The sequence below is a fragment of the Mytilus californianus genome, unplaced genomic scaffold (assembly GCF_021869535.1).
Source record: "Mytilus californianus isolate M0D057914Y unplaced genomic scaffold, xbMytCali1.0.p SCAF_2, whole genome shotgun sequence".
NCBI classification, from domain to species: domain Eukaryota; kingdom Metazoa; phylum Mollusca; class Bivalvia; order Mytilida; family Mytilidae; genus Mytilus; species Mytilus californianus.
Genome location: NW_026262668.1, coordinates 20,085,335 through 20,101,223, shown reverse-complemented (window position 1 = coordinate 20,101,223; position 15,889 = coordinate 20,085,335). Strand labels below are relative to the sequence as shown.

The 15,889-nt window shown below is 33.5% G+C and overlaps 1 protein-coding gene and 1 long non-coding RNA gene across 2 annotated transcripts in view; both read left to right on the top strand.

The window, feature by feature from the left end:
* Positions 1 to 15,889, top strand: part of LOC127729452 (uncharacterized) — a 140,395-nt gene that overhangs the window by 10,503 nt on the left and 114,003 nt on the right. The window lies entirely within an intron of this gene.
* LOC127729436 (pre-mRNA-splicing factor SYF1-like) overlaps positions 1 to 15,889 on the top strand; it is a 36,464-nt gene that overhangs the window by 569 nt on the left and 20,006 nt on the right. Inside the window, exons 2-5 of the mRNA XM_052237266.1 lie at positions 6,574 to 6,722; positions 8,322 to 8,445; positions 12,026 to 12,223; positions 14,907 to 15,041. Of these exons, the coding sequence (XP_052093226.1) occupies positions 6,574 to 6,722; positions 8,322 to 8,445; positions 12,026 to 12,223; positions 14,907 to 15,041 (606 nt within the window). The remainder of the gene's footprint in view (positions 1 to 6,573; positions 6,723 to 8,321; positions 8,446 to 12,025; positions 12,224 to 14,906; positions 15,042 to 15,889) is intronic.

Genomic DNA, 15,889 nt, shown 5'->3' with positions numbered 1-15,889 from the left:
CAGTTTATGATCATCTCCTTGTATCCTATATATCTGAGTTATTACTTTAAAAGTCTGATTCTATGTGTATGAAGTTTAAAGCATAGACTTGTCGAGAGATTATGGATATTGAAAATGTCCTCCTTCTTGAATAATGCACAGAAGTGGCTACAGTCGATTACAATATCTTGTTTCTTTGAGAAAGTGTTTTTCCAAGTTTGTGGCCCAATGATGTTTATTGTATACATTTTCAGTTCTTGAAAAGCTTCTTTTCTTTGCTTAAATAGAGCCGGACAGTCTAGCAAGAAATGAATCTTATCTTCATCGCTCAATCCACAGCATTTACAAGTAGGTGCTTCCTTTCCTCCAGAATATTTATATTTTAGACTTTGTAAAAGATATGTTCCAGTAATTAGTCGTGCTTTTACAGTGCCTTTCTTTATATCTGAGATAGTTGAATTTAGACTGCTCCAGGATAGGTGAGTGGATCCAAAGGTTAGGCAGTTTTGACTTAAATGTTTTAAGGTAGATTTTTGTGATATATCAGATTTTAATTTTTGTGTCCAGAACTCTCGGATAGATGATTTGACTGTAGATTTCCACGATAGCTTAGTGGGCAAGCGTTGTTGGAGAGCAGTTATCTCTGGTAATTGATATATTGATAGAAGCGATTGGATCCTGTTAAAGAAGCTTGTTGGATTTTGCATATTCATGAGGATTTGACGCTCAGAGAGATCCCTAATTGTACTGTTTTCGCATGAAAGTATATTATGGAGGAATGTCAGTTGCCTTTTGTGTATTTCTGCCTCAAGGGGCGATGCTCCGATAAGTAATAATACTGCACAGTTTGCTGTCCTGATAGGTAGAGATTGGAAGCTTTTCAAGTTCTTTAAATGAAATATATTTAATTTGTCCATCTGGGAATTGTTTAGTGGTAAAATTTCCAATCCATAAATCAGTCTTGGTAAAACATAGCACTGGTAGATTTTATAAGATGTTGCCGGGTTTAATCCATTAGTTCCATGTACTCCGGTTTTAATTAGAGAATAAAGTGTTCTCCTGGCTATGCTCATTCTAGCATCAATATTAAGGTTGTTTTCTTTTAGTTCTGATGTTATGATTCCCAGATGGGTTGTTTCTTTGGAAGGATAGTGGTGTTGTCCAATGTCCAACTTAGTGTTGATCTATCCATTTTTGCGGATTTATTGAGAATGACAGCTTTCAATGACTAAAACCCATACTGTATAGTCGGCTATAAAATGCCCCGACATGAAAAATGTGAAATTCAAATGAAAAAATTAATGGCACAAAATAATGAACGAAAAACAAATATGATATACAGCAACAAACAACAACCACTGAATTACACGCTCCTGACTTGGGACAAGCACATACAGAATGTGGCCGGGTTAAATATGTTTGAAGGCGCCAACCTCCCCCTTACCTGCTTACCTGGGAAAGTCGTATAATGGCACAACACAAGCATAAACTTTACATAACAATAAACGAAATAAAAACAATCTTTACACTCCAGTGCTCACAAGGACTTTGATTAAAATAATTTGATTCAACAAAGCAAAAAGAGGCATTGCACATTTTTGTCTCGCAAGACCATGAAGACGGAGTCAAAAAGCTAGACATAGGTATGCAGTTTCTGCCGTCAACAATTGTATTAGTTTGTGATTAGGTCTAGTTTATGGTGAACCACTTGTGGTAGGTCAATGATATTTGGTATGCAGTTGTATAAGCATTGGCACATCTTATTTCCACAGAGATTATTTGGCCCTGCCCCCAAGGTCATGGTCTATTGACTTTGAAATTTTTGCTTAGTTTACATGATTAGGTCTAGTTAATGGTGAACCACATGTGGTAGGTCAATGATATTTAGTATGCAGTTGTATAAGCATTGACACATCTTATTTCCACGGAGATAAATTGGCCCTGCCCTCTCAGTCATGGTCTATTGACTTTGAAACTTTTGCTTAGTTTACGTGTATTGGTTTGTGATTAGGTCAATTCAAGGGGAACCATTAGTGGTAGGCCAATGTTAATTGGTATGCAGTTGTATAAGGATTAGCACATCTCATTTTCATGTAGAATATTTGGCCCCGCCCTCTCAGTCATGGTCTATTGACTTTAATACTTTTTTTCCATTCACCTTATATTTACAGCCCCACTGGCCATGTTATTACCGGGGATCTAAACATAATTCAACATGAACATCTCCGAAAGGTGATATCTCATGGTCCTAAGTTTAGAGAACCCCAACACATCAATTGGAACCATAACTTCAAAATAATTATGGATTCCATCGAGGACTACACTAGAGCATTGGCTAAATGAGAAGAAGTTGAACTGGACACTTTGTCAGAATGGGTCAAAACAATCAGGTCTCTGATAAAACATCACATTCATAAGTTGAAAAACTGTGTGAATGATCGACCGAAGTTCGTTTTCAGAGACAAAGAGGCTGTGAAATGTCTATTATCTCTTCACGATAAGTAAGTTGTTGTTCCTGCGGACAAAGCTTCAAATAATATTGTCTTTGTATGTAAATCGTACTACTACGAGTGTCTTGTAAAAGAATTAGGAATAAATGAGCACTCAGGTAATCCCACATACAAAAACATATCATTTGACAAGGATGAGATTTTGGCGAATCATAAGTCCTTCATGGCTTCAATGAACATTACATTGAACAGCAAATCGGAGGACTTACCTTGTTTTATTGGATATCTAAGCTTCACAAAATTTCATACAAACTACGGTACATTACTGGCTCATCTGATTGTTCAACTAAAGAATTGTCCATTAGATTGACAAAGATTCTGTCCGCAGTGAAAGAGGGTCTTCAGAAATACTGTGAAACTGTTTACTCGTGTAGTGGTATTAACCTAAACCATATGTGGATTCTGAAAAACTCTAAAGAAATTCTGGATAATTTTAAATCTCGATCTTTCTCTGAAATTAGTTCTATCAAAACGTTTGATTTTTCAACCCTCTATACCATTATTCCCATGTGAAATTGAAAAATCGTCTAAAAGAAATAATCCACAATGCTTTTCAACATAAAAATGGTAGCAAAGGCTATAAATTTATTACTTTGGGATACCAAACTGCATATTTTGTTAATAGTGAACAAAAAGGTAAAACATGCTACACAGAGGAGCAAGTGATCAGTATGCTGGAGTTTCTTATTGACAACATATATATTTGTTGAATTTGTAGGGTAGACTTTTTCATTAAATTGTCAACATTCCTATGGGAACGAACTGTGTGCCTCTACTTGCTGACCTCTTCTTATTTTCATATGAGTCGGAGTTCCTTCAGATACTTGTCAAAAACAAGAAGATCAAAGAAGCAAGATCATTTAATTTCACATTCAGATATATTGATGATGTTCTTTCCATTAACAATCCAAACTTTTTTGATTGAGTTCCATTAATATATCCGCCAGAACTAGAAATTAAAGAAACAACAGACATGGCCTCTGCCTCATTTTTGGACTTATACCTCGAATTTGACATAAGAGGTCATCTCAGAACCAGAATCTAGGACAAACGAGACGATTTTAGTTTTGAAATTATCAATTTCCCCCACCTTAGTAGCAATATACCAACTTCACATGCATATGGGATATACATTTCCCAACTCATTCCGTATTCAAGAGCTTGCAGCTGCTACTCAGACTTTGAAAAACGTCACCAGTGTCTGAGCAGAAAGTTGATGAACCAAGGGTATGTCAAATACTGATGTGTTTATCATCTTAATAAAGTGTTATATTATTCTTTTATTTGTCTTTGTAATTTATTACTTTTACTGTTTAGCCTATTTTTGGCAGTATCCATTTGACGTGGCTCGTTACTTGTACATCCTGTCATTGCGTTGTGCTATGGTAAATTTTTGTATTCTTGATTTCGTTTTTGCTAATGTGCTTTGTCTATATGCCTTTTTTTTTATGCCCCCGCCGTAGCGGTGGGGGCATTAAGTTTTACCCTTGTCCGTCTGTACGTACATACGTACGTACGTACGTCCCAAAATTGGTTTCCGTTCTCTAACTTGAGTTTGCCTAAACCAAATGTTATGAAACTTATACATAATGCTTATTACCACAAAACACAGATCAAGTTTGAATTTTGGTGGCTTCACTTTAACCGTTCTAGAGTTATGCCCCTTTATAAATGGAAAAATTGCAAAATTTTTAGTTTCCGTTCTCTAACTTAAGTTTGCCTCTACCAAATGTTATGAAACTTATCCACAATGCTTATTACCACAAAACACAGATCTAGTTTGAATTTTGGTGGCGTTTCTTTAACCGTTCTAGAGTTATGCCTCTTTATAAATGGAAAAATTGCAAAATTTTTAGTTTCCGTTCTTTAACTTAAGTTTGCCTCTACCAAATGTTATGAAACTTATACACAATGCTTATTACCACAAAACACAGATCAAGTTTGAATTTTGGTGGCTTCACTTTAACCGTTCTAGAGTTATGCCCCTTTATAAATGGAAAAATTGCAAAATTTTTAGTTTCCGTTTTTAACTTAAGTTTGCCTCTACCAAATGTTATGAAACTTATACACAATGCTTATTACCACAAAACACAGATCAAGTTTGAATTATGGTGGCGTCACTTTAACCGTTCTAGAGTTATGCCCCTTTATAAATGGAAAAATTGCAAAAATTTTAGTTTCCGTTCTCTTACTTAAGATTGCCTCAACCGGCGTCACTTTAATTGTTCTAGAGTTATGCCCCTTTATAAATGAAAAAATTGCAAAATTTTTATTTTCTTCTTAATATCAAGTAATTTTTAAAATTGGAGTTATCTTCCTTTGTCCATGATTATAGTTGAATCAACTACAATCAATGCTTTATACAATGCAATGTTTAATTTTGACTTCCACTGATAAAACACAGATCAAGTTGAATTTGGGTAGTGTCACTTTAACCATTATTGAGTTATGCCCCTTTATAAATCGAAAGATTGCAAAATTTTTAGTTTCCATTCTGTAACTTAAGTTTGCCCCAACCAAACAATATGAAACCTATACACAATATTCATTACCTCAAAACTAAGATCAAGTACAAATTTTTTGTTTCCGTTTTCTAACTTTATGTTTGTGTCAACCAAATGTTATGAAACTTATACACAATGCTTATTACTACATAATACAGATTAAGTACGGAATTTGGTGGCGACACTTTTACCATTCTTGAGTTATGTCCCTTTATAAACATAAAAATTGCTGAATTTTTTATTTAGTTCTCTAACTTTAGTTTGTCTCAACCAAATGTTATAAAACTTATACACAACCGTTCTAGAGTTATGCGTGTTTACAAATAGAAAAATTGCTGAATTTTTAGTTTCTGTTCTCTACTTAAGTTAGCCTCAACCAAATGATATGAGACTTACACACAATGCTTATTACCACAAAACTCAGATCAAGTTCAAATTTGGGTAGCGTCACTTTTACCGTTCTTCAGTTATGTCCCTTTATAACTATATGATATGCAAGCGGGGGCATCATCTGTGTCCACATGTGGACACTATCCACATTTATTTTTATCTTTGTTGACATATTTGCTTGTCTTTGTAGTGATTAAGATTATAACACAATGTTGACTGCTGTACCCCTATTTTTGACATCTTACCTATTATGTCTGTTTGTTTTGTTCACACATCGTTGTCAATATAATGGAATTTTATGCGACTGTCATACAAGTGAGAGGTTTAGCAAGCTATAATACCAGGTTTAATCCACCATTTTCTTCATAAGAAAATGCCCGTTCCAAGTCAGGAATATGACAGTTGTTATCCATTCGTTTGATATGTTTGAGCTTTTGACATTTGCTTAGGGACTTTCCGTTTAGAATTTTCCTTGGAGTTTGGTAACTTTGTTATTTTACTTTTGGCTTAGTTTACATGTATTAGTTTGTGATTAGATCATGTAGATCAGTTTAAGATGAACCGCTAATGTTAAGTCAATGATATTTTGATATTTGCAAGTCTCGTTTCCATGGAGATTATATAGCCCCACCCCCTCATCATGGTTCATTGACTTTGAAACTTTTACACAGTTTACAAGTTAATGTTTGTGTTTAGGCTTGTTTAAAGGGAACGACTTATGAGAAGTCAATGGTATTTGGTATGCAGTTGTATTAGCATTGGCATATCTCATTTCAATGGAGATTGTTTAGCCATGTACAGTCAGTCATGGTTCATTGACTTTGAATTTTTCATAACTTACATGTTAAAGTATTGCTTTTTTAATTTCAACATTTGCATTATCAAAATTACAAAAAGGCGAGACATATCTCTGTGTTAACAGTTTATGCATATATATATATATATCGTATAAGAATTTATATCTGAACATTGGAGTGTTATTTAAATTCATCTAAAGATTCAATGGAAAAACTGAAATAAATTCTTGTACATGTAAAGCAAAAATTAAATAAAACAGAACAAGCAAAATTGAATTCAGGTTTTAAAAATAATTTTTTTAAAGTCCTTTCAAAAAGGGAAATAATCGAATTATAAAAATGAAAATAATATTATAAAAAAAGTTGCAATTTTTTTGTTTCTTTTTTTTGTAGGAAGAAGATGATCTACCATATGAAGAAGATATTTTACGAAATCCATATTCGGTTAAATGTTGGCTTCGTTACTTGGAGTTTAAGAAGCAAGCTTCGCGAAATGTTGTTAATATGATTTACGAAAGAGCTCTGAAAGAATTGCCAGGAAGGTAAATGATTACCGGTAACTAAACAATTAATAATGTCATTAATTTATAATTACTAATATCTTACCTCTTACCTAAATCTTTTTGGATAACGGACAATTTTTATACGACCGCAAAAAAAGTTTTCGGTCGTATATTGGTATGTCGTCGTTGTCGTCGTCCGAAGACACATTGGTTTTCGCACTTTAAATTTGACCATAAGGTTCAATACCACGAAAGGAAGGTTGGGATTGGTTTTGGGGGTTATGGTACCAACAGTTAAGGAATTAGGGGCCAAAAATAAGCATTTTTGTAACTTCCAGACATAACTTGTGTGTTAGGGTATGGATCTCTCTGACATTGTACCACAAGGTTCCATATCACAAAGGGAATGCTGGGATTGATTTTGGGGGTTATTGCCTCAAAATTTTAGGAATTAGGGGCCAAAAAAGGGGCAAAAAACAAGCATTTTTCTAGTTTCATGACAATAACTTGTGTGTAAGTGTATGGATCTTTCTGAAATTGTACTACAAGGTTCCATATCACAAAGGGAAAGCTGGAATTGAGTTTGGGGGTAATTGCCCAAAACGTTTAGGAATAAGGGGCCAAAAATAAGCATTTTTCTAGTTTCCAGACAATAACTTGTGTTTAAGTGTATGGATCTCTCTGAAATTGTACTGCAAGGTACCATACCACAAAGGGAAGGCTGGGATTGAGTTTGGGGGTGATGATTCATAAGGGGGTTCAAAAAATTTGGGGGAGGGAATTTTTTTTTCCTTATTTTCCTTTTTTTTTCTTTAAAATTTTCCATTTTAAATTGGTTATATCTGATTTATATATAAAAGCAAATAATAATGATATGGTTTGAATAGGTAAATTGAAAATTTTTAAGTTCTTAAACCACATTCATTCTGTGTCAGAAACCTATGCTGTGTCAAATATTTAATCACAATCCAAATTCAGTGCTGTATCAAGCTTGAATGTTGTGTCCATACTTGCCCCAACTGTTCAGGGTTTGATCTCTGCGGTCGTATCAAGCTGTGCCCAGCGGAGCATTTTATTTCATTTGTTTTAATCTAATTTTGATGGTTGATTTCTTAATAGAAACTTTGATATCTTTTCCTTAGCAAAAAGCCAGTTTAAATATTGGGTTTATAAATTATGTTGTTCATCTACACAAAAATTATATAAAAAAAAATACATAATCTCTATGCACGACTTAAACAAAATTAGAACTCCCACTAAAATGTCTGCTGTAGCAGTATCTTATGATATTTTGTTGCTGAGAAACAACTGTAAATTGACAATTTGACATACTGTATAGTTGGTCTCATTGGGGTCTAAGCGTGATGCGGGATTGGTCAATTTTTTGTAAGCCTGACACGTGAAAAGTCAAATTATTAAGCTTGAAAATGGGAAAAGTAGTTGGGCGGGACACATGAAATTACAAGCGTTATTATTAAAATGATAAGCAAGATACTGGAATCTGACAAAACAATAAGCCAGATTCGGATCAGACCCCCCCAATGAGACCCCCTGCATACCATACATGTTAATTGTGTAGCTTTCCAAATATTTGTGACTTTTTATGACTACCTTTGACATTGTTCACTTACATTGCAGCTACAAATTATGGTACAATTATTTAAAACTACGGAGACGACAAGTGAAAGGAAAGTGTATAAATGACCCAGCCGTAGAGGATGTATGTAATGCCCATGAGAGGGCGCTAGTGTTCATGCATAAGGTACCTAGAAATAAACAGTGATTCATCTTCATGTTGGTTGAGTATAATAGTAGTCTCGCCTAATATATATGTTACTGGCATTTTATGAATTTAGGCATTTAGTATGGTGTAGTTTTCTTTTTATCACACAAAATTGGGTTTTCCATGCATAATCTTTACAAAATCTTGACAATTTTGCACAACCTGTAGCGTGAAGAAAAGCCTGGTGACCCATTTTTTATACGACCGCAAAAATTGAAAATTTTTTGGTCGTATATTGGTATGACGTTGGCGTCATCGTCGGCGTCGTCCGAAGACACATTGGTTTTCGCACTCTAACTTTAGTTTAAGTGAATGGATCTCCATGAAATTTTACCATAAGGTTCAATACCACGAAAGGAAGGTTGGGATTGATTTTGGGGGTTATGGTACCAACAGTTAAGGAATTAGGGGCCAAAAAGGGGCCAAAAATAAGCATTTTTGTAACTTCCAGACAATAACTTGTGTGTAAGTGTATGGATCTCTCTGACATTGTACCACAAGGTTCCATATCACAAAGGGAAGGCTGTAATTGATTTTGGGGGTAATTGCCTCAAAATTTTAGAAATTAGGGGCCAAAAAAGGGGCAAAAAACAAGCATTTTTCTAGTTTCATGACAATAACTTGTGTGTAAGTGTTTGGATATTTCTGAAATTGTACTACAAGGTTCCATATCACAAAGGGAAAGCTGGAATTGAGTTTGGGGGTAATTGCCCGAAACGTTTAGGAATTGGGGGCCAAAAAGGGGCCAAAAACAAGCATTTTTCTAGTTTCCAGACAATAACTTGTGTTCAAGTTTATGGATCTCTCTAAAATTGTACTGCAAGGTACCATACCACAAAGGGAAGGCTGGGATTGAGTTTGGGGGTGATGAATCATAAGGGGGTTCAAAAAATTTGGGGGGGGGGATTTTTTTTTTTTCTTTTTTTTTCTTTTTTTCCTTTTTTTTTCTTTTAAAATTTTCCATTTTAAGTTGGTTATTTCTGATTAATATTTAAAAGCAAATAATAATGATATGGTAGGAGATACACACCAAACAGGATGTGTAAATTATTATATAATAAGTATTGTGCAATAGCAAGAAATTTTCAATTGCACAGTATTGCACAATTGCAAGAAATCTTCAATTGCACAGTATTGCGCAATAGCAAGAAATCTTCAATTGCACAGTATTGCGCAATAGCAAGAAATATCCAATAGCACAATATTGCGCAATAGCAAGAAATTGTCAATTGTACAGTATTGCACAATAGCAAGAAATATTCAATTGCACTGTATTGTGCAAAAGAAGATACTTCGTATAAATTGCTTATTTCTTGATCAATTTCAATGGGGTTTTATTCTTGAATTCTTGGGGTTCTTTAATATGCTGAATCTAACCGTGTATTAAGTTTTTGGATTTTGGGCCCCGTTTTTAAATTGGTCCACATTGAGGTCCAAAGGGTCCAAAATTTAACTTTGTTTGATTTCATCAAAAATTGAATTATTGGGGTTCTTTGATATGCCGAATCTAACCGTGTATTTAGATTCTTAATTTTTGGTTCCGTTTTCAAATTGGTCTACATTAAGGTCAAAAGGGTCCAAAATTAAACTTAGTTTGATTTTAACAAAAATTGAATTTTTAGGGTTCTTTGATATGCTGAATCTAAACATGTATTTAGATTTTTGATTATGGGCCCAGTTTTCAAGTTGGTCCAAATCGGGGTCCAAAATTAAACTTTGTTTGATTTCAACAGAAATTGAATATATGGGGTTCTTTGATATGCTGAATCTAACCATGTATTTAGATTTTTGATTTTTGGGCCCCGTTATCAACTTTGTCCACATTGAGGTCAAAAGGGTCCAAAATTAAACTTTGTTTGATTTCATCAAAAATTGAATTCTTGGGGTTCTTTGATATGCTGAATCTAACCATGTATTTAGATTTTTTATTTGTGGACCCGCTATCAAATTGGTTCATATTGAGGTCAAAAGGGTCCAAAATTAAACTTTGTTTGATTTCATCAAAAATTGAATTATTGGGGTTCTTTGATATGCCAAATCTAACCGTGTATTTAGATTTTTAATTTTGGGTCCCGTTTTTAAATTGGTCTACATTAAGGTCCAAAGGGTCCAAAATTAAACTTAGTTTGATTTTAACAAAAATTGAATTCTTGGGGTTCTTTGATATGCTGAATCTAAACATGTGTTTAGATTTTTGATTATGGGCCCAGTTTTCAAGTTGGTCCAAATTGGGGTCCAAAATTAAACTTTGTTTGATTTCAACAAAAATTGAATATATGGGGTTCTTTGATATGCTGAATCTAAACATGTATTTAGATTTTAGATTTTTGGCCCAGTTTTCAAGTTGGTCCAAATTGGGGTCCAAAATTAAACTTTGTTTGATTTCAACAAAAATTGAATATATGGGGTTCTTTGATATGCTGAATCTTACCATGTATTTAGATTTTTTATTTTGTGGGCCCGCTATCAAATTGGTTCATATTGAGGTCAAAAGGGTCCAAAATTAAACTTTGTTTGATTTCATCAAAAATTGAATTATTGGGGTTCTTTGATATGCCAAATCTAACCGTGTTTTTAGATTTTTAATTTTGGGTCCTGTTTTTTAAATTGGTCTACATTAAGGTCCAAAGGGTCCAAAATTTAACTTAGTTTGATTTTAACAAAAATTGAATTCTTGGGGTACTTTGATATGCTGAATCTAAACATGTGTTTAGATTTTTGATTATGGGACCAGTTTTCAAGTTTGTCCAAGTTGGGGTCCAAAATTAAACTTTGTTTGATTTCAACAAAAATTGAATATATGGGGTTCTTTGATATGCTGAATCTAGCCATGTATTTTGATTTTGGACAATGGACCATAATAGGTAAATTAAAAAAATTGAAGTTCTTAGACCACATTCTTTCTGTGTCAGAAACCTATGCTGTGTCAAATATTTAATCACAATCCAAATTCAGAGCTGTATCAAGCTTGAATGTTGTGTCCATACTTGCCCCAACTGTTCAGGGTTCGACCTCTGCGGTCGTATCAAGCTGCGCCCAGCGAAGCATTTTATTTAATTATATTTTTGAAAAAGGCATGATATAAACTACATTTTGACAAATTATTTAAAATTCTATGGATTTTAATTTAGACCCTCAATCTACCTAAAACATCATTAGGTAAATGGAGATAATCACATGGATCTGCATCACAAACAAACACGGCATTGTATGGTGATCTATAAATATTTTTCATCCCAGTTTTTATTTGAGACTTTAAAAATTTACTGATTACTTTGTTGTGTGTAGAAGGAAGCACAGGTTTGAAATGAACTACCGGTAGTGTTAAACTATTAGTTCCTTTCTTATATCTTAAAATAGATCTTGTTTACCATGTTGTTAACCACACATACCATTGAATGATGTCTTTGAATTTAACCATAATTACACATGTGCAATAGTTATCATGAATACTATAAGATTAGAGCTTTTATTAGTTTTTAATGGGCCAGTGTAGTTTTACCTTTGAGACAGCCCTCCAAGCTTTCCCATGTTTACAAGTTCATATTTTTCATTACAGATGCCCAGAATATGGTTGGACTATTGTCAGTATTTGATGGACCAGTGTAGAATAACTAAGACCAGACGTACTTTTGACAAAGCCCTCAGAGCTTTACCAATAACACAACACTATAGGATCTGGCCTTTATATCTGAAGTTTGCAAAAATGTATGATCTGCCAGAGAGTGCAGTTAGAATATACAGAAGAAATTTAAAGGTATATATAATCTGTTTAGAAAATGTATGTCAACTTAAATCTGTTAGCAGAAAAACAGAACAGAGCACTTTTCACAATATTTCGTTATGTTAGCTACATACATGAGCATATAATTTACAAGAGAATATACTGTATAGAGTAAAGCTTTGGGAAAGGACTAAATGGATAACAAAATCCTCCTGTCTGACTTTCAAGCAAAAAGAGTGGCATACTAATAAAAGCCCAACTTAAAATAACCACAGGTCAAAACTACAGAAGTCAAAATATGTTTCTGATATGACGTATGAGTGCTGGTATGTATCACATGCGACAACTTAATGTTGGCCTGTTCTTGTACTCTGAATATGTCATTCCTGGTATGTAACACATGCGACAACTTAATGTTGGCCTGTTCTTGTACTCTTAATATATCATTCCTGGTATGTAACACATGCGACAACTTAATGTTGACCTGTTCTTGTACTCTTAATATGTCATTCCTGGTATGTTACACATGGGACAACTTAATGTTGGCCTGTTCTTGTACTCTGAATATGTCATTCCTGGTATGTAACACATGCGACAACTTAATGTTGACCTGTTCTTGTACTCTTAATATGTCATTCCTGGTATGTAACACATGCGACAACTTAATGTTGACCTGTTCTTGTACTCATAATATGTCATTCCTGGCATGTAACACATGCGACAACTTAATGTTGGCCTGTTCTTGTACTCTTAATATGTCATTCCTGGTATGTAACACATGCGACAACTTAATGTTGACCTGTTCTTGTACTCATAATATGTCATTCCTGGTATGTAACACATGCGACAACTTGATATTGGCCTGTTCTTGTACTCTTAAAATGTCATTCCTGATATAATACATTATTTAGTTGGTTGTAAAAACTTTTTGATATTCTAGTTGGCTTTTAAGAAAATTTTAATGTTGTGTTTCTGTTGTGTCGTAGTTCTCCTCTTATATTTGATGTGTTTCCCTCAGTTTTATTTTGTAACCCGGATTTGTTTTTTTCTCAATTGATTTATGAATTTCGAACAGCGGTATACTTCTGTTGCCTTTATTTACATCATAATTATATGCCATTCAATAAACATATTCAAAATGGGAGAAAAGGGGAATAACCAAACATTACTTAGCAACAAGAAAAGTGCTTGGAACTCAATAGATATGTGTTTGTCCTATAAGAATCAAAATAATTCTTCCAGCCGCATTTTATGCTCATTTAACATAGTAGAAATTATAATTGTCAATATTTTCCATTTTTCTTCACAGTGATTTTTTGTTCATGCATTTTATTTGAGTTCCCAGGCCATAATCTTGCTGGCGGAATGACGATATAAGTCGCCAAAATTGTTTTTAAATTGCTAATAAAACTCGGCAGCTGATTTACTTCATGGCAAAGTCAAGTTGCTATCAGAATCAGTATAAGGGAGACAACAAGATGTTGCATAATCACTCAGCTGATTTGTTTTATATTCATTTATTACAAGCTGAACAGTGGTAATATGCGGTAGGTTAAGAGGTGAAAATTAACTAAAGATTTTTTGCTATTAATTGAATTAAACTTTAAATGTAAAAAAAAAAAAACAGCTGATGGATAATTTGATTGCAAATGTATGATGCGTGGTCAGCTTGTGCTCAGCTGCTTGTTTAGTTTCCATTAATAAGAGATCTCTTTTATAACAAAAAATAGCTCTTTATCAGTTAATCAATATGTGATTGGGAGATATCTTTTATTTATAGGCCGCAAATCATTCAGGGAATCTCAAATTACAACTGACATAATGTCCTGGGATCCATGTCCTGGATTACAAAATTGTTGTTGATATAAATTAAATTGCTTAATCATTCCTGGGACTATTACACCAATTAATGTATTATTCCTAGATCATTCTCAAGCTGTTCTTGATAATAAAAAAAACCAATATACCAGATACAAACTGAGAGTGATTTTTCAAATAAATTGAGGTAGATGCATTTGAGACTTATGCATGATATTTTATTTAAACAAATTAAACAAATTCAAATTTTACAGTACAAATGATATGACTATAAATAAAAATTACACTTTCAATACTATTTTATTAAGTTTTTTTTTTTTATATTTACATTATCATATAAAAACACTGCAGTTTTATTAATGTTTTTTGTCTTATGCAATCAAAACCCTTATGTTGCTGAATTGATATTTATCAATTTTCCAGACTTTATCTCTACTTTTGAGATTAAAAAAAACAATTTACTGCATTGAGCACAACATTCTTTACATCCTATCCATGAACATCCAGATATTTATCAATGAATTATATACTTAGATAGTCAAGTAACAAAATGATGTGCACGTTTATGACCATACTTGTAAAAAAAAATACATAAATAGTTCATGATGCATGAATCTAGTATTTGTTCTAAAAATGTTAATGATGTCATTATTAAAGAAATATTTAGAATTGCAGTGATCTACCTTTGTCCATAATTGTAGTTGAACCAGCTATGATAATGGATAAAGAAAGATATCTCCCAATTCATAGTATTGGCTTCAAATGCTTAATACAATGCAATGTTTAGTTTTTAGTTCCCACTGCAAAATGAATGCAATCTTTACTCTTCAGTTCTGACAAGCACTTTGACTGTTAATATATGGATCAAAGTTGTTCATATATTTCTTTTTTTTTTAAGTTACAAAAGGAGAATACCGAAGATTATATAGAATACTTAAAATCCATTGACTGGTTAGATGAGGCAGCTAAACGATTGGTCAACATCATTGATGATGACAGTTACATCTCTAAAGAAGGAAAATCGAAACATCAGGTACGACAAATAATCTACAATAAGGAGAGGAAAAAACCTATACATCTGGTAAGGGAAATAATAATCTGCACACTTGGCAGAGGAAAAACCTATCACATCAGGTATGAAGGAGGGAGTGATAATCTGCACATGTGGCACAGAAAAAAACTTCAATCAGGTAGAGGATAATCTGCACACCTGGCAGAGGAAAAAAACCTTCATATAAGGTACTGAGGTAGGGAGGATAATTTGCACATCAGGAAAGGCGTGTAATATGCACATTAAGGGAAGGAATAATGTCAGCCCAGGGTTAAAGAAATAATTGACATCACATAAAGGGAAATAATCTTCACATTAGTATGTTGAAATACTCTGGAAATGAGGGAAAGTAAAATAATTTTAACAATAGACAGAACCAGATAAGGGTGAAAATGTAAAAAAACATCTTGTAAGGTTAATTTCAATATTAGGAAATGGAGATAATATGAATAACAGTTGTGAAGGAAAATCTAAGAATCAAATAAGGGAGATAATCTTTACTTCAGCTGCAGTAGGTACTGTTATATAAGGCAAGGGAAACACAGATTCTCCTTCTCTTGTTAGTGTGATAAGATATTTCTCCATTTTTGATAGTTTAAATGTATAATTCAAGATGCAAGCTTAGTGAGATTGTAGAATTATTGTAACTCATGATCAAATAAAAGGAGAATTTATTTCCCCATATCTTTTCCAGTCTTTCAAATGATACAATGCATGATGGGATAGACAACAGTGATGGGGCTGTTGCCAATGAAGCAACCACTAACATAGCTGCAGAACTGTAGCCCCTAGGTCCTTATGATATTTTTGACCATTGTCCGCACAAATCG